Source organism: Artibeus jamaicensis, unplaced genomic scaffold (genome assembly GCF_021234435.1).
Source record: "Artibeus jamaicensis isolate MK-2021 breed Jamaican fruit bat unplaced genomic scaffold, CSHL_Jam_final contig_1539, whole genome shotgun sequence".
Classification (NCBI taxonomy): Eukaryota; Metazoa; Chordata; class Mammalia; order Chiroptera; family Phyllostomidae; genus Artibeus; species Artibeus jamaicensis.
This window is the reverse complement of record NW_026521299.1, coordinates 1,251,398-1,276,782: the sequence shown is the minus strand read 5'-3', so window position 1 is coordinate 1,276,782 and position 25,385 is coordinate 1,251,398. Positions and strand designations below refer to the sequence as shown.

The 25,385-nt window shown below is 39.3% G+C and overlaps 1 protein-coding gene across 1 annotated transcript in view; it reads right to left on the bottom strand.

Annotated features, from left to right (window-relative positions):
• Positions 1 to 25,385, bottom strand: part of BLTP3A (bridge-like lipid transfer protein family member 3A) — an 80,219-nt gene that overhangs the window by 45,167 nt on the left and 9,667 nt on the right. The window contains exons 2-4 of the mRNA XM_037144326.2: positions 5,331 to 5,493; positions 5,207 to 5,245; positions 4,202 to 4,293 (exon numbers count right to left, since the gene is read on the bottom strand). Of these exons, the coding sequence (XP_037000221.2) occupies positions 4,202 to 4,293; positions 5,207 to 5,245; positions 5,331 to 5,493 (294 nt within the window). The remainder of the gene's footprint in view (positions 1 to 4,201; positions 4,294 to 5,206; positions 5,246 to 5,330; positions 5,494 to 25,385) is intronic.

Below are 25,385 nucleotides of genomic sequence, written 5' to 3'. Positions count from 1 at the left end.
AGAATACAGGTTGTGACTGACCTTGGCCTGTACCTCCCAGAAGGCCCCCAAGCCAGCACACCCAATAAACTGCTTCACACCATGTTGAAGCACCACCACTCAACCACCTTCACAAAGGACACACTCAAGGGGCAGACTCAGAGGGCACATGAGCCCCACTAAGTCCTGCTCTGTGGGGTAGGCCCCTGCCAACCATGATCTTCCATGGTTGTCAGTGGTCACAGTCAGTCATTGCAGCCAATTGGCCTGAGGGTAAATCCCTCCCACTGACCTGCCAATAGCAATCAAGGCTCAACTACAACAGGAAGGTGTACACAGCCCATGGGGAGAGGTGGGGGTACACCTAGAGGGCCCAGCTTGAGGTCATCAGGAACACTCTGCCACTGGACCCTACAGGACATCTACTACATTGGTCACTCTACCAAACCCAGGAGACGTAACAGCTTCACCTAATACTTAGAAACAAACACCGGGAGGCAGCCAAAATGAGGAGACAAAGAAACATGGCCCAAATGAAAGAACAGAACAAAACTCCAGAAAAAGAACTAAAAAAAAATGGAGACAAGGAATCTATTAGATGCAGAGTTTAAAACACTGATTATAAGAATATTCAATGAACTTAGTGAAAAACTCAACAATATGAAAAAGGACTGGTCAAAAATAAAGTACATACTAAGTGAAATTAAGAATAATTTACAGGGAATCAACAGTAGAGAAGATGAAGTCAAGAATCACATCAGTGATGTGGAATATAAGGAAGCAAAAAAACACCCAATCAGAACAGCAAAAAGAAAAAAAGAATAAAAAAATGAGTATGGTGTAAGGAGCCTCTGGGACAACCTTAAGTACACCAATGTTCATATCATGAGGGTGTTGGAAGGAGAAGAGAGCAAGAAATTGAAAAAATATACTGGAAAAAATAATGACAGAAAACTTCTTTAACTTGGTGAAGGAAATAGGCACATGAGCCCAGAAAGCTCAGAGATTCCCAAACAAGATGAACTCAAAAGAGGCCCACCCCAAGATACATCATAATCAAAATGCCAAAGGTTAAAGATACAGAGAGAACTTTAAAAGCAGCAAGGGAAAAGCAGAGTTACCTACAAGGGAGCTCCCATAAGAATGTCAGCTGATTTCTCAACAGAACCGTTGCAGACCAGAAGGGACTGGCAAGAAACATTCAAAGTGATGAAAAGGACCTACAACCAAGATTACTCTACCCAACAAAGTTATCATTTAGAATCAAAGAGTAGATAAAGAGCTTCCCAAACAAGAAAAAGCTAACGGAGTTTATCATCACCAAACTAGTGTTATATGAAATGTTAAAGGGTCTTCTCTAAGAAGAAAAATATACATAAATATGGACAATAAAATTGCAATAAATACATACCTATCAACAGCTGAATCTAAAAAACAAAATAAATGAATAAGCAGAACAAAAACTCATAGATATAGAGAACATTTTGACAACTGCCAGATGGGGGAGTTTTGGGGAGATTGGCAAAAAAGGTGAATGAATTAATAAGTGCAAATTGGTTGGTACAGAAGAGTCATGGGGATGTGAAGTACAGCATAGGGAATATAGTGAATACTATTCTAATAACTATGTATGGTGTGGATGGGTGCAAGATTGATCGGGATGATCCCTTAGCCAGTATGTAATACCTAACCACTGGGTGTGCATCTGAAACTAATATAGTAATGTGTGTCAACTTGTAATTGAAAAATTTTAAATGATTTAAAATAAAAATATGTAAACACTGTGTATTAAATAAAATATTGTAACTCTCAAAAGAAAACAAATCATCAGAATAGTGTCATGCTTTATTTTTCCTTTTCTTGAAAATACCTTTCCCCTAGAACTGAACACTAGAAAGGCTTCAAGGTAATGGCAACTCAAAGAATACCATCTTCCCCAGACTGTAGTCTCTACATAACATTTCTTAGTCAAAGGAATCAGGGTCTCTTGGAGAGATATCTGATTCCAGGTCCCAGGTAAGGATGTATAGAGAAGCCTGAAAATCTTGCACTGTTTAAAAGCAGGAAAATTACTGGGATCTTGTCCAAAGGACATAGGTGATGATTTTGAAAGGTTCTCACTGGCCAATGATAGGGACATCAGAACAGCAAAAAGAATAATGACTGTAAAAGTATGACATACAGCAAATATATTTAAAAAGTACATATAAATGTAGGATATAAAAAAGTAAAATGAGAAAGCATGTTAAAATATGTAAAATGTAGCCCTGGCTGGTGTGGCTCAGTGGACTGAGCACTGCCCTGAGAACCAAAGGGTCACCAGTTCCACTCCCATTCTAGGGCACATGCCTGGGTGGTGGGCCAGGTCCCCCCAGTGGGGGGCGCATGAAAGGCAACCACACACTGGTGTTCTTCTCCTTCTCTTTCTCCTTCCCTTTCCCCTTTCTAAAGATCAATAAATAAAATCTTTTATTAAAAAAAATATAACATGTAACACGAATGTAAAATAGTAAACCACTCTAGAAAAGTATGACAGTTTCTAAAAAACTTAAATCCTTACCTACCATACCACTCTACCATTACATTCCTAGATATTGACTCAGTGGAAATAAAAGCACGTAACCTCACAAAAACTTCGATATGAGTGTCCATAGCAGCATTATTCACAATAGCCAAAAACTGAAAATAAAATGTCCATAAACAAGTGAATGGAAAACAAGCTGTGGTATATCCACACAATGGAATATTATTACTCAACAATAATAGGAATAAACTATTGATACACTCAACAACATGGATGATTCTCAAAATAACCATGCTGAATAAAAGAAGCCAGACCAAAAAAACAGTGTGTATGTGATTTCATTTATATAGTTACAAAAATGCAACTAATCTATAGTGATAGAAGGCAATGTTTGGGGATAGGAGGAGGTAGGAAGGGAAGGGAGAGGATACAAAGGAAAAGGTCACTACGTGTGGGGGTGACCATGGGTATGTTCATTATCATGGATCGTGCTGATGGTTTCATGGGTATATGCATATGCCAAAACTTATCAAATTGTATACTTTATACATGTGCAGTCTATTTAATGCCCAATACACCATAATAAAGCTGTAAAAAAAGCAAAACCCATGATTTCAAAAGTACACCTCTTCCTTCTTCTCCCCACCCCCCCAAAATCTCTTTAGAGATTAAGCTGTCAACTCATAACTGTTTTTCTAGTTATATATTTTATTTATAACATTGTGTTAGTTTTAGGTACATAGGATTTTTATATTTGGTAAAGGTAAAGAATCCAGCATTCATCCTGACATACCTGTAAAAACTATATTTCAGGGTACTCAAATAGCTGGTTAAAGAAAATTCTTTTTCTTTTTAATTAATTAATTTATTTTCAGAGCGAGGGAGAAAGAGACGGAGAGAAACACAGATTGGTTGACTCTCACACGCCCCCAACCAGGGACCTGGCCCACAGCCCAGGCCTGTGCCCTGACTGGGAATCAAACCAGCAACCCTTTGGTTTGCAGGTTGGTGTTCAGTCCGCTGAGCCACACAAGCCAGGGCTATTTCTGAAATATTCTTTAAAAAATAATTAAATCAAATCAAGCCTTTAATTCTAACTACCAGACTACATGAGAAACATTTTAAATGACACTAAGAATCTGGGAAATTCTTTATAAAAAATAATCCAGTTATTAAAAAGAATAAATGATATATTAAAAAGTGGGGTGGGGTCGGTGTTTAGAATTAAAAAGTTTTAAAACTCTTATCACCCAAGTATAATGTACATAGTTCTTTGATCCACATTGTATTATAAAAAACATTTTAGAGACAATTCAGGAAAATTGAATATGAAATATAGAGAATATTAAAGAATTCCTATTAATTCTATTCATTGTGATAATGGTATTATGGGTTCTTTTTTCTTCTCAGTCCTCGTCTGTCAAAGATACATGACACAGAAGTATTCATGGGTGGAATTATATGGTGTCTGAGATTTGCTTTCAAGTGCTACAGCACAAACACACACACACCACACAAAATGGCAGGAGAAAGGTGAAAAAATGACCAAATGTTAGTAACTGTTGAAGTGAGATCTTGGGTGCATGGGGGTTCATTATCCTGTTCTCTCTACTTAAGCGTATGTTTGAAATTTTCCAAAATAAAGTTTTTATTTTTTAACTTAAAGGTGATCTGGACCAGTTAACCTTTCCAACTAACCTCTGTCCTGAAGCGAGGGCAATGGGAGACTGTCCATTGGGAGGCCGAGGCTCCTCGCATGTCTTCATCTCCACCTCCACCTTATCCAGACACTGAAATAAAAGCCATGAAGAGCTAAGCGTCTGCACAAAAACCCACACAGCACAGGCTGTGTCTTGTTCGTCCCTGTGTTCCAGTGCCTAGCTGAGTGCTATGTTCACAGTGGGAAGACAGTTAATATCTGTTGAATGAATGAACAAACTGAAATACAAAGAGAGGTCTCATCTTTCCCCTTTCATTTCCATTAGCAGCAAAACTCTTAAACAAGTATGGGATTAGCTCCCAGCAGAAAACTGAAACATAAATCCCAGTTACAGAGATATTACCGTTCCTCTTGGGATTCCAGTCTTTGGGATAAAGATACACATCAATCAGTTATTTAAGAGCTGTCATTTGATAATCACCTAATAGTCAACATGAACTAAACTTCTAATTTTTCCTTTGTTAGGAGTCTAAGAAAAAATAAGGAAATCTAAAGGTTGTACCTGGGCAGCAAAACTTGTGAAAAACAACAAAACAAAACCAACTCAGGCCCTGACCGGCACAGCTCAGTTGGTTGAGTGTCATCCCACAGAGCAAAACATCGCCGGTCCAATTCGAGGTCAAGGTACATGCCTGGGTTGCAGGCCTGGTCCCCGGTTAGGGCATGTGCAAGAGGCAACTGATCAATACTTCTTTCTCCCCCTCCATTCCCCTCTCTCTAAAAATTAAAAAAAAATTTTTTTTAAACCCTCAGGACTCCTGGCTCAAATGTCTCAACGCTCATCTCTATACTGCCCAGCAGTTACAGAGTGAGTCCAGACAATAGTCACTCTGTCTCAGAGAGAAGCCACAGGCCAGACAAAGCACCGACAGCTCCCTAAAAGGGACAGCTTATCAGGACCCCTCTACATCTTCTCTCAGATCCCTTAAAACCACACCCCAGTAATCCCCACTTAATTATTTGCAATCAAGACAAGCCATTACCAAGTAAATTGGGTGCGTCTTCAACTTTGTCCACTGGATCTGAAAGAGAAAAGCAAAGACTCAGACTGTGGAAGGCAGGCCTGCCGACCAAAGAGAACAACAGCACTCTGACCCCCATTCTCACCCGGATGGAGGCCCTGTTGCAGTAGACCCGAGTGATGGCTAACCAGGTAGGCAGTTCCAGCACATTCTGTAGAACCTCTTCATCTAGTTCTAGGTTGGTCAGCTGACCCTCCCCTTTCAGGGTGCTCAAATTGATTTTGTCTGGGGAAAGATTCTTAGTAAACCTGGAAAGAATAATGATAAGAAGCTATTATTTCCATGGGAACCTGCTAAACAGGCATACAGCCAATAACACTTCTGAATTTAGGGAAAAGAGAACATTAATAACAAACATCTAATGACCACTGCCTCTACACTACATAAAATGTTGGGTGAGACCTATTATTATACTCACAATTATGTCATCTTTCTTCTTTTTCTTTTTATAATGGAGATATATATAGAGATATATATATATATAAAATCACAGTTATATAAATGCTTAGATATACTTATTCCAAAATAGGTATTACTAGTTCTGTTTTTTATTGAATTTATTGGGTTGGCATTGGTTAATAAAATTATATAGGTTTCAGGTTTATGATTCTATGATACCTCGTCTGTATATTGTACTGTGTGTTCACCATCCCAATTCAAGTCTTCTTCCATCCCCATTTATTCCCCCCGTACCCTCTTCTTCCTCCCCATGCCATCTTTTTACTCAAGAACCTACAATGAAGATTCTGGGGAAATGGCTGTAGCAGTGACAACACAGCTTTTTGATATTTCTGAATGCCCACATAAAAACAGCAATTAGATAGCAACACAAAAAGCCCATGGATAACATTTAAAACTAGAAAATAAGCCCTGGCTGGTGTAGCTCAGTGGATTGAGTGTGGGCCTGTGAACCAAAGGATCGCGGTTCAATTTCCAGTCAGGTCACATGCCTGGGTTGCAGGCCAGTTCCCAGCAGGAAACACATGAGAGGCAACCATACATTGATATTTCTCTCCCTCTCTCCTTCCCTTCCCCTCTAAAGATAAATAAATAAAATCTTTAAAACTAGAAAATAAAGCATCCTTCTAACCCCCCATATACAAGCAAGAAGGGGAAAACATCAACAACCATAAGACACGAGTGCTGTAAGCAGCTGTGCAGATCAACACAGAGGAAAATGACAGCGCATCTGATGGATCACAGAACAGAAGAATCCCAAGACAACCAAGAGCTAAATAAAACACCATGTGACCAATTTGAGATAGCAATCGAAATTGGTGGGGTTCTGTCCACTACAAGAGGTCCTCAGTGAGGCCCAAAGGAGCTAGAACAGTCTAGCCCTATAAACTCATATAAACTAACAAAGGCTCCTTCCCGGGGCAGGGGCCTAGCACTGAGAAGAAAATGCTAGGAGAGGAATCCAAATTGAGTAAGATGGGGTAACAGAAATGAAGAGTCCAACTTAAAATGGGGGTGGAGAGTGGGGGAAGGCCAGTCCAGGACATTTCAGAAAACAAGCAGGTATATTTTTAACACTACTTAAAAAAACATAAGAGGGAGCTCTACACACTTAAAATATGAACAAGTAAGACACTAATTATTAGCAATTAGGTAGGGTAAAATGAACCCCAGGCCCTTACACATACCTTTGATGTGATAAAAGAACACACAGCCGCCACCTACAGTCTTGCTAAAGGGACTGGACCTGAATCTCATCATGCTACTGGGTCTAGTTGCTAATCTTCAGGAAATACAAGACAGACAAAAACTGCTGAACTGCACTGTAAATGTGCAATCAGTAAGCCTAGACCATGGGAAACTCTAGTCAGTTGGCCTGGACATAAACAATTCACACAGGTTAGTCTTCTCACTATTCCACATTCATGGTCTCATCTTTGCTCAGGTGCTGGGCCACTCACTCCCTTTCCTGGAGCACCCTCATCATGATCTGCCAATCAAGGCCCAACTCAAAACATCCTTTCTCACTGAGGCTTTCTCTCCCCAACTGCTGCAATGCACATTAAACAATTAGGATCTTAGGATATTCTGTAATTCTCTCATGTGTAACCACTCCTGAGCAATTAGATGTTCAGCACTTTGAAGTCAGTGCAGGCTTAGCCGCCCTTCCTAATCGAAATGGTTACCTCACAGAACGCTCAGCCTGTGCACCTCTTAGCTAAATGCACTGCTAGCTCGCTACTCCCAGCTCCCTTCTCTCATCTCCATCAGCTGATCAATTTAAGGCCAGTTTCTCATAGCGTAACCTTCTCCTGTGAGACAAACTGTCTTGATGAATCTCATTCCTGTAACTCTTTTTTACTGCTTAGCATCATTATTTTCCACACACTAGTTAATTGCATTCTGCCCCCTATCCATAACTATACTTAGCCTTTACATATATTAGATGCTAATAGTTGACTTTGGAGTTGTATATTGTTTATTAACTTTTATTTTTTACACATGTCCTTTCTTTTTACTAAGCTGTGTTTTTGGTTTTCCTTGAACCATAAGATCATGACATATAAAAGCTTTAATTTTTTTCGATAATGCCTAACATGGTACTATGTACAAAAGTTCTTTAACAATTTTTTAAAGATAGTAAAAAATTTTAGAGGTTTATAAACACACAAAACAATACTGTGTGATAATAAGGAATACACAGGAATGCACTGGCATGGTAACAAATTCAGGGAAGGACTTACTTACCTGTGGGACGAGGGAGTTTCCACAGGAAGTTTCGACTGTATGGAAAACACTTATTTCTCAGGTTGGGAGGTGACTGTTCATTATATTACCCTTTTTACCTTTTCACATGGCAACTATTTTATATGAAATCTTTCTAAGATTTCAGTCAGTTACCTACTGTATTCACTACTGGGAAAACTACTCTGCCATGGGTCTCTCAAGCTGGCCACACTGTCTTGCTGGTGCTAAAAATGCACGACCCTCACCAATCCTCACCCAGCCCACTTCTCAGGACTGTGTTGCAAAGAGCAGCTTTGAGGGATGAAGTAACGTCCCCTTCAGGAAGAGGAGGCTTGCTTATTGCATACCAAAAACAATGGATTCCCCAAGCTCAACGTGCCATTTCTGTAACACATGTGGGGCCATCTATCTAGGCTCATTCAAGACACTCCCATGGGACTTGGGGGTTGGGGAGGGAACTAACTGCAAGCATATGCTTAGGCTGCTTACTGGGCATAAGTAATTAAGTCCCTTGTGTCTAATCCAAGAGTCTCGTAACACACGCATGAACTGTAGCAGGCTAATTATTAGCTTCTAAATACAGTAAAATTAAACCCCAGACCCTTACACATACTTTTCACAGACATGGGAGCAATGTGGTGATTGTGGAGGTGGCAGGGTATAAGGCAGATAAATGGTCATGGAAAAAAAATACAATGAAAAAAAAAGAAAAATTAATAAAAAGAAATCTAAATCAACATTTACTAAGTATGAACCAATTTTATTCTCTGAAACAAAAAGACAAGCTTTCTCTAATGGCTCCTATTGTCTGGAAACTACAGAGGAAAAGAATTCCTCTTTTCCTGCAAGAAATGACTGCAAGGAAGCAGAATTATAAAACAGAAGAAGAACTTATATAATACTTCCATGACATGAAACAACAACTGAAAGAAAAGGAAGATAAGTGAATGCCCTGAGGAATTTGGGGGAGGGAAGAAAAGGAAGGCAGCAAATGGAACTCAACATTATTTGTAATCACTAGGTACAGAAAGGCTTTCTTTCTCAAGCCCCTTGTGTATTTAAATAGGATATTACAATTATTATTTCCTCCTAGCAAACCTTCCTCCATTGTTAAGTATTCAGGAAAGCCACAGCAGCTCAGAAATTGGGGCGGGCATCCTTTAGAAGTATTTGTCGTAAAGATAAGAATATTTAAAGACGTAAAATTAGTTTGTAAAGACTGTATGTATCCTCCTGTCCTCCCCACGGATTCTAACAAGACCCCATCTTCCTATCAGAGCTGACACATGGCAGGAATGGCTACTGACAGAGACAGGAGTGAGGGTCCCTCTAGTACGCAGGAGTGGGGAGAAAGGCTGAGAATTGCTAACGTAAGTTACTTGTCCTCATGATAAAAGGGCATTTTTAGAAAAATTAAGTGATAGAGACTTTTTTGAGTATTGGATTGGCCAAAAAGTTCATTCAGTTTTTTCATAAAATAAGACACATTTTTCATTTTCACCAATAACTTTATTGATTTGGATATTTTGAGTATGTTGGCTAAGACAACTAAGTACTAACTACTACAGCCATCTTACAGGAAATCCCAAGCACACTTTTTGGCCAACCCAATATATTTCCCTGGAAAAAGAGGAACATGCTTCAAATAAAATGAAACATAAACAGTCAAGAATGAATTACACTGCTTGTTAGCACTGATATTCTCAGAATGATTGTTCATAGTTACCACAGATCTAATTGTACATCATACTCTATACAAAAATCTAACTCTATTTACAGCCCCATATAAAATAAATGTCATTTTTAAAGCCTTGAATTAAACTGTATGAGATTGTGTTACATTTCATCTTAACCTTGTTAGTATTCAGGGCAATGCAACTCAAACTATGTGCCTCTGATCACATGGGTAGAATCACTTTAATATGTTTATTTTAACACACTCCAGATATACTGAATCACACTGGGGAGGTGGGTAAGGAATCCACATTTTTAACAAACTCAAGGTGATTTCTTCTGTTCTTTAAAGTTTGAGAATAGTTTAAGGTTTCAGTCAACCAACTAAAATACTTCAAGGAAGAGAAAACCGGAGTCTGCAGATGGAAAAGAGATGCGAAAATTCGTCCTTCAAGAACAAAGTTTTCAACTTCCATCATTATGGCTTGGTGGTTAAGAACACAGGCTTCAGAGTTAGACTTGGGCACAAAACCTGGTTCTCTCACTTATTAACACTGGGAGTGCAGGCAAACTGTTCAACCAACCTCACAGGGCTGCTGGGATTGAAAGAGCTAACTCTCATACATTTAATACCTGGCATTTATTAAGTGCTCAATAAATAAATCTCAATCACTGTTATTTCTGGATTCTACTACCCTCTCCCTTTAGGATAGGCTTAAATGATTCTCTTTTTTAAAAAAAGATTTAGATAATCATTTCAACATGTATACAAATGTCAAATCATATTGTACAACTGAAACATGTAATATTGTATGTCAAAATTTTAAAAGGTTTAGGAGGCTTCGGTTATTACCTGAGAACTCGAGTTTTCTTTTATCTCTTTAAAAAAGATTTTACTTATTTATTTTTAGAGAGAAGGGAAGGGAAGGAGAAAGAGAGGGAGAGAAACATCAATGTGTGCTTGCCTCTCACATGTTGCCCACTGAGGACCTGGCCTGCAACCAGGCATGTGCCCTGACTGGGAATCGAACCAGTGGCACTTCAGATCACAGGCCAGCACTCATTCCATCGAGCCACACCAGCCAGTGCAGGTTTTCTTTAAGAGACAGCCCCTCAGATCAATCTATCTCAATGTCGCACCTTCCATTCCCAATATGCTTATTTCTATCCTTTTGACCTGGCTATCTAGAAATTAAAACCTGAATAAGATTAAAACTGAATTAATGCTCCCCAGAAACCCTAAATATTTTATCCCACTCTGCTCCAGGAATAGATTTTCGTAACTTGTTTTTCTGGTTCTAATAGTCACAAGAGACAGAGGACAGGGAATAAAATTATCAGTGAAGCTAGTCAAAAATCAGGCTTGTAAAGCCCAGACCAACTAATCGAAAACAACAGGCCTACAGCACAGTTCTATGAACTATGCAGCCATGTCAGCTGGTGAAAGACAACACAGACTTCTGACAGCAACCAAGAGGACGTATGTCTCCAACTGCCTCTGAAGGGACTGCATGCGTGTGAACGCCAGCCAGCCAGAACTGGAGACTAACCTCAGTCAGGAGGTCACCAGCCTGCTGGCACACGGCCTCCTCCACAGCACAAACACAGAGGAATCAAAAAAGAGCAAAACCTGTCTTCCTGCCCCAAAGTAGATTAGGCCCTGGATGAAAAGTGATCATTCATATTTCCAGGAAGGGCACAGAATAATTAGCAAGTGAGAGGATAAAATTCATTTTATTGTATAATTTTGACAATCAGAGTAGAGAATTTCTACAGAGATTATTACTTTTGTCAGTAATCACAATCTCTACCTACATGATCACTCTTAACTTTTTCCCCAGACATTTTTACTCTGCCCTGACATATAAGAAAGCTGATTTAACATCTTTTTTTCCTAGGATATAGCTGAATATGAAGATAGACACACAGTTTAAACTAATTTTATGTCCTTTTATTCTACGGGCTGGGCTAGATGTCCTTCGGTCAACTAAGAGGCATTTAAAAACAATTTATTTTGACTTCCAGCCAAGATGGAGGTGTAGGTAAACACACTGTACCTCCTTGCACAACCAAAAGAAGGACAAATGTTTAACACAAATTTGTTAAACAAATTTAACACAAATGTTTAACAAATTTAAAAACAAAAAACAACCAGAATTGACAGAAAAATCAAACTGTATGGAAGTCCAACAACCAAGGGGTTAAAGAAGAAACATTCATTCAGACCAGTAGGAGGGGCAGAGATGGGCAGCAGGGCAGAGAGGACTCGCAGCAAAGCAGCAGCTGGTGGACCAGAAAAGCAGCGTACTGCAGACTGGGTGCAGATAACCCGGGAGGAAGAACTGGGAAGTGAGACAGACCTCATGACCCAAAGTTTTAGTATGGGGAAATAAAGCCACAAACTTCTGATTGAGAACACCAGTGAGGGTTGAGGCAGCAGGAGAAACCCCCAGCCTCACAGAAGGATTCGTTGGACAGACCCACATGGTCCTAGAATGTACACAAACCCACCTACCTGGGGAATCAGCCCCAGAAGGACCCAATTTCATTGTGGGAAGTGGTGGAAGTGAACAAAAACCAGCAGAGAGCGAAGCAAGCATCACTGTTTCCTCTCGGTCCCCATCCCAAAGCAGTGATATGGGTTGCCCTGCCCTGGTGAAAACCTAAGGCTCCGCCCCTCACTATGTATCGGGCTCACAAAGAAAATTTTAAAAATGCCCCAAATGAAAGAACAGATCAAAGCTCCAGAAAAAATACAACTAAGTGACCAAAAGATAGCTAATCTATCAGATGCACAGTTCAAAACACTGGTAATCAGGATACTCACAGAACTGGTTGAATATGGTCGCAAATTAGATGAAAAAATGAAGACTGCGCTAAGAGAAATAAAGGAAAATGTACAGGGAACCAACAGTGATGGAAAGGAAACCAGGACTCAAATCAATGGTGTGGACCAGAAGGAAGAAAGAAACATTCAACCAGAAGAGAATGAAGAAACAAGAATTAAAAAAAAAAAAAAAAATTGAGGAGAGGCTTAGGAACCTTCAGGACATCTTTAAACGTTCCAACATCTGAATCATAGGGGGACCAGAAAGAGAAGAGGAAGAAATTAGAAACTTCTTTGAAAACATAATGAAGGAGAACTTCCCCAATCTGGCAAAGGAAATAGACTTCCAGGAAGTCCAGGAAGCTCTGAGAGTCCCAAAGAACTTGAACCTAAGGAGGAACACACCAAGGCACATCATCATTACATTAGCCAAGAGTAAAGAAAAGGAGAGAATCTTCAAAGCAGCAAGAGAAAAGGAGACAGTTATCTACAAAGGAGTGCCCATAAAACTGTCAGCTGATTTCTCAAAAGAAACCTTGCAGGCAGTAAGGGGCTGGAAAGAAGTATTCCAAGTCATGAAAAGCAAGGACCTACATCCAAGATTACTCTATCCAGCAAAGCTTTCATTTAGAATGGAAGGGCAGATAAACTACATCCCAGACAAGGTCAAGTTAAAAGAGTTCATCATCACCAAGCCCTTATTATATGAAATGTTAAAGGGACTTATCTAAGAAAAAGAAGATTAAAAACTATGAACAGTAAAATGACAACAAACTCACAGTTATTAACCACCACACCTAAAGCAAAAACAAAAACAAACTAAGCAATCAACTCGAACAGGAACAGAATGACAGAAATGGAGATCACTTGGAGGGTTATCAGCGGGGGAGTGGAAGGAGGAGGGGGGAAAGGTACAGAGAATAAGTAGCATAAATGGTAGGCAGAAAATAGACAGGGGAAGGTTAAGTATAATATAGGAAATGTAGAAGCCAAGGAACTTGTGTGTGTGGCCCATGGACATAAACTAAAGGTGGGGAATGTGGGTGGGAGGGGATGTGCAGGGTGGAGGGGAATAAAGAGGGGGAAATGGGACAACTGTAATAGCATAATTGATCAAATAAATTTTTTAAAAAGATGCATAATTGGAAGGCACAAAATAGACAAGGAGAGGTTAAGAATAGTATAGGAAATGGAGAAGCCAAAGAACTTATATGTATGACCCACAGCTATGACTGAAGTGGAGGGGATATGCTTGAGGATGGGGTGGAGTGGAGTGGTGCAGGGTGGAGGAGTATAAAGGGAACAAATAATGGGGATATATATCCCCATTATGCTGTAATAGCATAATCAATAAAATATATTTAAAAATAAAATAATTTATTTTGCACACTACAAATAAGGAAAAGCCTTATCCCTTGACCTGGACTAGCAGAACCAGTCTAATGATAATGACATCTTCTTTGTACAAGGCATTGAACTAAGGTGCTTAAACACATTAGCCTTCATAATATATTATTTTCCCCATTTTAAAGAAGAAGAACATGAAGTCCAGATGTGAAGTAATTTGCCCAAGGTGACAGGGCAGGAAAAGACAGAGGCAAAGTATGAACCCAGGTCTGCTCACTGGACTATCTTACTTCTTCTAACATCTTCTCTTAATATTCTGTTCCTCCAAAACACACCCAGCACAGAATGGATATATAAGCTATCTCAAATGGATGGAAGACATCCTTTCTCTTTTCACAACCTACCATGGACTGCTTAACCTTAATAAGAAAATAAATCTAAACTTTGGTGGGTAAAGTTATAGTTTAACTCCATCAGAAACCTTTCTAAACTTTACCACCCCAATCAGATTAATAAAGTATGCCCAGGGCTAATTCACCACCATTCCAGAGGTAACACCCAGTCTCTACCAAGAGACTAACAAAAATACAGAAGGTACTGTGCCATCAGCTCTATGATCCAATATGCAAGTAATCATCAAAAGCTGAACAACTAAGAATTCTTCAAGCCCGCTCTCAGAACTGCTGATGGTACGTGCAGGCCCACTGGACCGCCGTGGGCTGTTCTCCCATAACAGTAATAATGGCACAACACACACTTGCTTTGTCACTTAGTGATTTCTTTTAGAACTCAATAAAAATGAATATTACTTACTCCTTTCTCAAAAAAAAAAAAGGTGGTAAGAATTCTTAAACTGCATTTGTCTGCACTCTATAGTAGTAGCACAGAATAGATTAAAAGGTGACCCACGGAACTATTGTGGGGGTTTGTGGAAACCACTCATCTGAGATCTGATCTGAAGTCGCCCTACAGCCCCTGGCACAAATTTTATTTGGCATTTGTGTTCCTAATTGAGAATGCTGTCACTGAGTCCAAGGGTGGCTGAAAAGACTAATGGAAGCCTGCTATTTATTCCATTTCTAGTATGTGGGAAAACATTTTCCGGACATCTGTTACTGTTACAGAGCAGAGAAGCTAAGATGAAATCAAGCTGGAAAAACAGATTTTGATTGTTTCATTTTTGCCAGAGGACTGCGATCTGCCAAAGAAACAGCAGAGGAAGGCTCTCAGACATCTTTGTGAAAACGCACGACGCTGCTGAGAAGTGAGAGTTCTCAGATTTGCAGGTTCACAGAATCTCAGAGCTAGAAAGGATCTTAAATAATCTTTACTCCAAATCTACAATTAGCAAATGATCAGAAAGTTAAATGACTTGCCCAAGAATCACAGCTGGGCAGTGGTAAAGCTGGGACTAAGTTAAGTGGCAGAAACAGGACTTATGCCAGCATTCATTCAAATATTCCACCACTTGCGTACTGTAATTTGGAACCTTTATTGCTAACGATAGGGTCAATAAATTGCAATAATCAGTCTACTTCAGGTCCCACAAAAATTGAACCCTCACTGGGGAATTAAAAAGGTCCACAAAGCCCTAGCCGGTGTGGCTCAGATGGTTGGGGCACCATCCAGTGAACTGAGAGATCAGAGGTTCGATTCCTAATCAGAGCATGTACCTAGGTTGTGGGTTCAGTCCCTGCTCTGGGTATATGCAAGAGGAAACTGATCAATGTTTCTTTCTCCCTCACATCAGATGTTTCCCTTCTTCTGTCTCTCCCTCTCTCTAAAAACTGTGAGCATGTTCTCAGGTGAGGAATTTTTTTTAAAAGAAAGAAAAAAGACTTCTGGCCAAGATGGAGGTGTACATAGACACACTGTGCCTCCTCACACAACCAAAATAAGGACAACAACAATTTAGAAACAAAATAACAACCAGAACTGACAAAAAATTGAACTGTATGGAAGTCAGACAACCAAGGAGATAAAATAGACACATTCATCCAGACTGGTAAGGGGGGTGGAGTCAGGCAGCTGGACAGAGAGGAGTTGTGGCACAAAAAGCAGTGGCACTGGGTATGCAAAAGGTACCTCGGGCGTACAAGATGGCAGCAGGCAAACCCTGAGCATGCAGGCAGCAGCTGGCACACCCTGGGGCACAAGGTTGCAATGGGCAGACCCAGCAAGGCGGCAATTGTGAAGCGAGGCACTGCACACAGGGTGGCTGACCAGGTGGTCCCACGTTCACACGCCAGGAAATAAAGCCTCAAAATACCGACTGAAAACACCTGTGAGGGTTGAGGTGCTGAGAGAGACTCCCAGCCTTACAGGAGAGTTAGTTGGAGAGACCCACAGAGTCCTAGAATGTATACAAGCCCACCCACCTGGGAATCAGCACCAGAAAGGCCCAGTTTGCTCAGGGGAAGCAGCGGAGGGGACTGAGGTCCCACAGAGAGTGGAGCAAGCACCATTATTCCCTCTCGGGCCCCGCCCCCACATACAGCGTCACAACCCAGCAACATGGGATGCCCCATCCTGGTGAACACCTAAGGCTCCACCCCTCAATATATAACAGGCTTGACAAGACCAAAAAAAAAAAAAAAAATGGCCCAAACGGAAGAACAAATCAAAGCTCCAGAAAAAATACAACTAAGCAATGAACAGATAGTCAACCTATCAGATGCACAGTTCAAAGCACTGGTGATCAGGATGCTCACAGAACTGGTTGATTTTGGTCGCAAATTAGATGAAAAAGTGAAGGCTACACTAAGTGAAATGAAGAAAAATGAACAGGGAACCAATAGTGATGGAAAGGAAACTGGGACTCAAATCAATGGAGTGGACCAGAAGGAAGAAAGAAACAAATAAACAGAAAAGAATGAAGAAGCAAGAATTTTTAAAAATGAGGAGAGGCTTAGGAACCTCCAGGACATCTTTAAATGCTTCAATATCTGAATTATAGGGGTACCAGAAGGGGAAGAGGAAGAGCAACACGTGGAAAAGTTATTTGAACAAATAATGAAGGAGAACTTCCCCAATCTAGCAAAGGAAATAAAGTTGGAAGCTCAGAGAGTCCCAAAGAAGGTAGACCTAGGGAGGAACGCACCAAGACACATTATAATTACATTAGCCAAGACTAAAACGACAGAAAGTATCTTCAAAGTAGCCAGAGATAAGGAGACAGTAAACTACTAAGGAGTTCCCATCAGACTGTCAGCTGATTTTTCAAAAGAGACCTTACAGGCAAGAAGGGGCTGGAAAGAAGTATTCAAAGTCACGAAATCCAAAGACCTACATCCAAGATTGCTCTATCCAGCAAAGCTTTCATTTAGAATGGAAGGGTAGACAAAGTCAAGTTAAAGGAGTTCATCATCACCAAGCCCTTATTATATGAAATATTAAAGGGACTTACCAAAGAAAAAGAAGATAAAAAACATGTACAGTAAAATGACAGCAAACTCACAATCATTAACAACCACACCTAAAGCAAAAACAAATGCAAACTAAGTAAACAACTAGAAAAGGAACAGAACCATAGAAATGGAGATCACATGGAGGGTTAGCAACAGGGGAGTGAGAGGAAGAGAGGGGGAAAAGGTACAGAGAATAACTAGCATAGATGGTAGGTAGAAAATAGGGAGAGGGCAAGAATAGTATGGAAAATGTAGAAGCTAAAGAACTTATAAGAATGACACACGGACATGAACTAAAGGGGGGAATGTGGTTGGGAGGGGGGTGAAGGGTGGAGGGGAATAAAGGGGCGGGGAAATTGGACAACTGTTATAGCATAATCAATAAAAAATATATATATATATATTTAAAAGTCCACAAATACACTTTGCTTCCTTCACTATTTTTTGCACTAAGGTGATCACAGCCCCCAGTCCTTGGCTTCTGAGCTTCCTGTCCAAATCCATATTTAAGTATTTTCACTGCTCAGACATAGCACAGGCTTGTTTTTAAGCAAAGATATAACACAACATAACAGTGAAGCAGTTTTTTTAGATTTTAAAAAAACCTGCATCAACCTAAACAAACATTTCAATTGCTAAAGTAGCTAACATTTCATCCTAGATAACCTGCAGAAATATGCCATTCAATCTTAGACGGTGCCCTAAAAGGTAGTTACTCTCAAAACTTCTGCATGAACAGATATGGCTTTTAAGTGGTGCCTTTTATTATTTTTAAAAGATTTTATTTAGTTACTTTTAGAGAGAGGGAAAGGGAGGAAGAGAGAGAGAACATCCATGTGAGAGAAACATCAACTGGTTGCCTCTCCCACGTGCCCCAACTGGAGACCAGCCCACAACCCAGGCATATGCTCTGACCAGGAATCAAACTGGCAACCCTTTGCTTTGCTGGAAAATTTTCAACCAACTGAGCCACACTGGTCAGGGCCAGATGTATGACTTAATAGAAGAAAATTCTTTCCTTCTAGATTTGCATTTGTTGTTTACAATGTTGGGTTTTTTTAATTGGTTTTGTCTTACTTGAGGTACAATTTATATACAGTGGCTTATTTCTGAACTTTCTATTTTGTTCTACTGATCTATTTATCCTTATGCCAATACCACAATATCTTTATTACTGTAGCTTCATTTTAAGTCTCAAAAGTAAGTAGTATAAATCCTCATCTTTTCAAGATGAAATAATCATTCTGGTCCTTTTCATTTTCATATAAATTTTTACATTAGCCTGCCAATTTGTCAGGGAAAAAAAAGCACCTGCTAAAATTCTGACTGGAATTGCACTGGCTCTGTAGCTGGATTTGGAAAGATTTGATATATTAACAAAAATGAGTTAGCTTATCCTTGAATATGTTATACAGTCCAGGTATGGAGTATTTAATTAGGTCTTCTTTAACTCCTCCAGCAACATTTTGTAATTTTAGTATACATCTCCTCTTAAATTTGTTTCTCTGTATTTTTGACAGTATTTGTAAAGGAAAGTTGTTTTTTCTAGTTGTTTTCTGCTAAAACATAGCAGTAAAAGTAATATTTCTATACTGATCTTTTTGTACCCTGCAACCTTACTAAACTCAGTTATTCGCTCTAGTGATTGTTTTGTAGATTCTTTAGGGTTTTTTTAATCCTCACCCAAGGATATTTTTTTATTATTGATTTTAGAGCGAGAAGAAGGCAGAGGGAGCAAGAGTGAGTGCTAGAGAGAAAAACAATGTGAGAGAGAAACATCAATCAGTTGTCTCCTGTGTGCACTCTGAGCAGGGATGGAAACCGCAACCTAGGTACCCGCCCCAACCAAGAATGGAACCCACAACCCTTTGGTGTGTGGGACAGTGCTCCAATCAACTGAGCTACCCTGCCAGGGCTAGGATTTTTTTTTATGTAAACAATTGTATCATCTATGAATAGATAAGTATTACTTCATTTCCAAACTTTATGACGATTGATGTTTGTATTTTGATTTTATATTCGGCAACTTTCCTAAACAACTTTTTAATACTAATAGCTTTTTTAAAAGAAGCCATTAGATTTTCAACATAGACATTCATGTTATCTACAACACCTTTGTCAAGACTTTGTTACTCGAGTTATGATAGACTTATTAAACAAGTTTGGAAGTGTTTCCCTTCTTTATTTCCTAAAGTAAGTTGTGTTATTTAGGTATTAGTTCTTCCTTAAAGGTTCTATAGAAACCACCAATAAAACTTTCTGGCCTGCAGTTTTGTTTATGAAAAAGGTTTTGACAACAAATGCAGTGTCTTTAATAGATATAGGGCTATTCAGACATTCTATTTCATTTTGTCAGTTCTGGTAAGTTATATTTTTCTAATAATTTCACATATTTTATCTAAATTGTCAAATTTATTGACAAAAGATATTAATAATATCCTTTAACATCTTTTTGACATCTACAAAATCTATCTATATCCCCTATTTCATCCCTGACAGTACTTTTTTTCTCTTGAGCAGTCTTGCTAAAGGTTAATTTTATTAATCTTTAAAAAAATACCTTTTGTCTTGCCCTGGCTGGCGTAGCTCAGTGGATTGAGCGCGGGCCTGTGAACCAGAGTATCGTGGTTCGATTCCCAGTCAGGGCACATGCCTGGGTTGCAGGCCAGTTCCTGGCAGGGGACGCATGAGAGGCAACCACACATTGATATTTCTCTCCTACTCTTTCTCCTTCCCTTCCCCTCTCTCAAAAAATAAATAAAAGAATAATAAACCTAATAAAATATTTTTAAAAAATACCTTTTGTCTTTATTTTCTCTATTTTTGTCCTGTTGTCAGTTTCACTGATTTCTACCCTTTATTTTTCCTTTCTTCTACTTGAGTTTATTTTGCTCATCTTTTTCTAGCTTCTTAAAGTTGGAAGCTTCAATCATTGACTTTTAAACACTTTTCTAATATAAGCAGTTAAAGCCATAAATTTCCCATTGTTTACTTTTTTTGCTACCTCCCACAAAGTCTGATATGTTGCATTTTCACTTTAAAGTAGATAAAAATATTTTCTACTTATTTTATGATGTCTTCTTTGACCATGAGTTTTTTTAGAAATGTATTTTAAGTACTCCAAATTTTTGTGTGGGGGGCAGCTTTTCCAGTTATTTTATTGTTACTGATTTCCAATTTAATTCCACTGTGGTCAAGAATTATACTATGTAAGTTTGCAATATTTTTATCTTTACTGAGACATATTTTATAGTTTAACATGTGATCTATCTTGACAAACATACCCATGCACTTTAAAGAATGCGTATTCTGCAGTTATGTGCAGTGTTCTGTAAATGTCAGATCTTCTATATCCTTATTGCTACTTTTCAAGTTGTTCTATCAACTACTGAGGGAGGAGTATTAAAAATTTCCAACTATGATTGTGGATTTGCCCTTTTCTCCATTTAATTCTGTCTGGTTTTATTTCATGTATATTGAAGCTCTTTTATTAGGTTCATATTTAACATGGTTTCTGATGAATTGATCCTTTTACTATGAAATGCTTTTTTTTTTAATTTCTAGTAATAATCCTTGTCTTGAGGTCTATTTTGTCTGATGATAATACAGCCATCCCAGCTTTCTTGTGTGTACTATTCACATGGTGTACTTTTCCCCCCCACTGGTTTTTAATACAGTGGCAACTCGTTAATCATCATTAATTAATTCTGTAAGTTGTGACAAGCGCCAAAGCCAACTGAATAATGAACCGTTTTCTCTTGTGGGGCAGTGTCATGACTCATACAAGTTCTAGCAAGTGCGGTAAGTCCTGGGCAAGCACGGAGTGCCGAAACATTTTTTCTCATCTAAATGTGACAAGGAGAGGAGTAGAGGGTTTGATGAGTTCTGAGGCTGGCGAGTACCGAGGTATGACTGTAAATTCATAGAATTGTGCAGTCTTAAGCTTAATTGATTTTAGAACATTTTCATTACCCACCTCCAAAATAACCCATACCCTCCTGCAGTTATCTCCCACAATCCAATCAGTTTTTGATAGATAATGCCAAATTTCCTTCCACAGACATGATAGTGATATATACTCTCAAAAAATGTAACCAGTTTACACACTTTCTCCATTCCCCAAGTCCATGACTTGAGGGACTCCGTTTACCCTACTCCCCAAGCTAATACTGCCCTAGTTGATAGAACAAGGATTCTGGAAAGATTCTTTCTTTTTAATTCTCAACAGTAGCCCTGATGAGCATTCTAATTCCCTCCACTAAACCTGGAGGCTTGCCTGCTTAGCTGAAGCCCTATACCCTGTCTGGCTGGAGCCTGTCTTTTTTGAGAACTAGCAAGAGTCCAGGCATCTAAGTCATGTTACTTATGAACTGTTCATCTAATTGACTATTACATAACTCACCTAACTTACTACACATTTGACCATCACCTGAAATTTGGGCTGCAATTTCTAATCCAATGTCTGTCTTACATATACTTTTATTGATCATTCTAGAATTAGGACTAAGATAGTGGGGGGAGGGACTCCTCATCCACTGTAACTCAGGAATAGCTGCCCTCTCTTTACTCTTCGGCCACCGAGTTTCCATCCATTTCCTCCCAACCACTGAGTGATTAGGTCCCAGATGCTTTCCCCTATACTGGTCTTAAAGATATTATATCTCCTGACCCACATCCTGGGATGTCTCACTTTGTTAGAAACATTTCTGGTCATCCTAACATATTGCCTTTAATCCTTTACTTCCATGTCTTCACAATTCCCAAACTTAAATCAAGAGTAGAAATTAGTGAACTCTGAATAATACATTTCTAATTTTATAACTTACACACAGGCTGCTAGCAAAGTGAAAATGCACTTGCTAATAATACTCAAAAAAAGAGGACCTATTCCACTAACAGGCACTGTTGGCTATTCACTGTTGAGTAAGGATAGATTTCTTCATGGAAGCCTCAAACAACTAGTTAGAAAAGTGTAGCACATAAATTATCTGAGCTTTAAAAACTGTCCAAGGACGATACTGAGGAAAAAGGAAGATTCCTATCATACACTAGGCTATCTTTAAATTTTTATCAGAACTGGCCCTAATTTTAACCAACTTACATGCTTATTTTAAGAGGCACTAGTGCTCAAAATGAGCCAGCTGTCGCTCACATATGCTGGTGAAAGATAAGGCCCATCAGACCTTCTGGTCGTTTCCCCTGCAGAGATCACTCAATGAATGAACACCCGAGACAACAGTACACTCAACTGGCTGGAGACAGCAGGCTCAAACCATATAAAGTAGCTGCAGAGGACACAAAAAAGTTCAAGCTAAAAATGAAGGTCTCTAAAACAAAAATGAGAGCCTCAAGAGCTAGAACTGTATCATTTAGATCTCCATCAGCACAAAGTCTAGGATAAGTATACTCAATTAGTGTTTACCAATAATAACACAAAGCCAATAAACACTAATTGCCGAATAGGTGTAATAAACTCAAGGACATATCCAACAATCCATTCGCATTCTCTTCTACATTACAAACATGCTATAGTACACCTGATTAACCAGACAGGTTCAATAAGGTTTAAGAGTATCATCTGTAAAAACAGAAATACATTCCTATGTGAAATAGAAGAGATACCCGTTAGAGACAACTAGAAAGTGAAAAGTGTTCAAAAAGAAAAGAGAAGATCAATAGCTCTGTCTAGAATCTTTTATAATAAAATTAATACTAGGAAAAATAAAAAGGAATGACATTTCTGAGAACAAAAATCTTTACATAGTAGTTCATATTTAATAACTGCTTACATTACTCCAGGCACTGTCCTAAAGACCTTTTTTTAAATCCCCACCCAAGGGTATTTTTTCATTGCTTTTAGAAAGAGAGGAAGGGAGAAAAAGAAACACTGATTGGCTGCCTACGGCCCAGGTCAATGGCAACAGAGAACAAACTAAGCCTTATATCCAGATTCCTTGGCATGGTATACAGGCTTCTATGATTTGGCCCATCTTTCCAGTATAGTTTCACGCTGTGCTCCACCCCCAAACTCTACAGTCCAGTGACAGAAAACTGTACGTAGTCTCGTGACCTCTCAAATGAGAACCATTGCTCACGCAGCTTCCTCTGCCTGGCATTGCCTTTCTGCCTCTGACTTCCTGTACCACGCAGGCTCCACAGATACTTAATGCTTCCGGGCTCATCATTTATGGGCCTGTTTTTCTCTACAGGCAGTTAAGTTTTTGAAAGGGAATCTTGTCTCATTTGTCTTTGAGCTCCTGGTACTTGGCATACAATGCAGGTGGTAAATAAACGTTTAATGAAAGAATGAATAAACATTCTCAGAAACAGAGTCCTCAAAGGCAGCCCAGGGCCAGGGGCTAGCTGGGGGAAAGGCCAGACTCCCTGAACTCCCTGTTCCAGGCATCTGAGAAGGGCCAACACACCACCGACAGCCAAATATTCAACCTTCTTGCAGCAAGGCTCCCTCAAAGGGGCCGAAGAACCTCTCTTATGGGCTAAGAAGCCACAGCCAACTTTACCTGAAAGGCAGACAGTGAGGGCTCTACTGAGGTGGATGTTTCCTATATCGGCAAGCCTCTAACTTCATATCAACCTTTGTTGAGACAGTTTCTAAAATAAAATGTGTGCCCCTGAACTGTAGCCCCTTCTTTCAGACAGGTTAAAAGACAAAGATTTAAAAAAAAAAAAAAGGGGGGGGAGGTGGGAGAGGGAGGGAGGAAAAAATTTATTTTAGAAAAAGGAAATGCATGTTTTCAGCTCTGCCTGAGAAGGCACTAGAGCAGATGATTAGAGGCAGTTTAAGTAAACTTAGCCCACCCTTATCTGGATTTTCTGCACATTAGGATTCCCCAACTTTCAAATGACATACGTACCACAAACAGCTAGCCAGACCTCTGCCCCATCCCCGCTACCACTGTAACAAAAATCATTTTGAAAAATCAAAAACAGACAAAATTTCCAGAGTACCTGTGGATTCGGAAGCTATTACACTATGAGGTTAGGGGAGCCTCCAGGGGCATCCAAACTTTTGGTGTCTCTGGGCCACACTGAAGAAGAAGAGTTGTCTTGGACCAAACATTAAACACATTGTGACACACAATCACACACAAAAATCTCACAATGTTTTAAGTAAATTTACGATTTTGTGTTGGGCTGCATTAATAGCCATCCTGGGCCACATGCAGCCTGTGGGCCACAGGTTGGACACCCCTGCATGGTAGGACATATTCTGAATTAGAGTTGGTCTAGTTAGAATACCATTTCTGCTCCAAAATATGTTCTCTACTTTTCCCCTTGACTTAGCTGAAATTATATATCCTAAAGAATTGAGGATTTTGGCAAGAAAGGGAGAATAGCAGAGCACATGGACCTGGCTGGGGCAGAGAATACAGTAGCAGATGGGTGAGGGCAGAATCAGCAAAATGGGGTACACAAGAAGAGGGGACTTGTTAAGTGGAAAAGAGATATAAAGGAGAGAAATGAGTGTCAAAAGCAAGCTTCAGCTGTTTAAGAAGTTAATCTAAGTCAGTGGTTCTCAACCCAAACAAACTCAATTCCAGAAACAGCTTGCCCAGAATCAGAACATTTTCTAAATGGTGAAAAGCACTTGGTAAAGTTCAAAACAATCTTCACCCATGGTAACTGCAGTCCTGGAATTCACTATAGTTTCAAACTGTGCAATACTTTGTGTTTATATGTAAAACAGTTAGACTCTAGGCTTATATAATCTAAACAGGTAATTCACCCACTTAAACATGAATAAACACTCCAAAACCAAAAGAGACAAAGGATAATGCTTCTTTGTGTGACATCATTCTGCACATTGCATGACATCATCATCTCCTGGTGGCTCATTGATGCTGGTCACATCCCTCAATCACAACCCAAAAGGTCTTTGCAGAGATATGATCTTGATGATCTAAAAAACCTTACTCTTAGAAATAGGAAAGTAAAAACTTTTTCTTCTTCTCCTTTATCTTCCCTCCCACTTCAAATGGTCCCTAACAACCATGATCCAGAACTCCATCTAGTAAGCTTGCCCCATATATAATTAATCTATTATGGATTTTGTGAGCTAACTCGGGACCCTATTCAACATTTATAACACTATTTCTACTGAACTATACACTCCAAATTTTAAACTTAGAAATAAAGTTTGAAAGCATAACACTTCCAT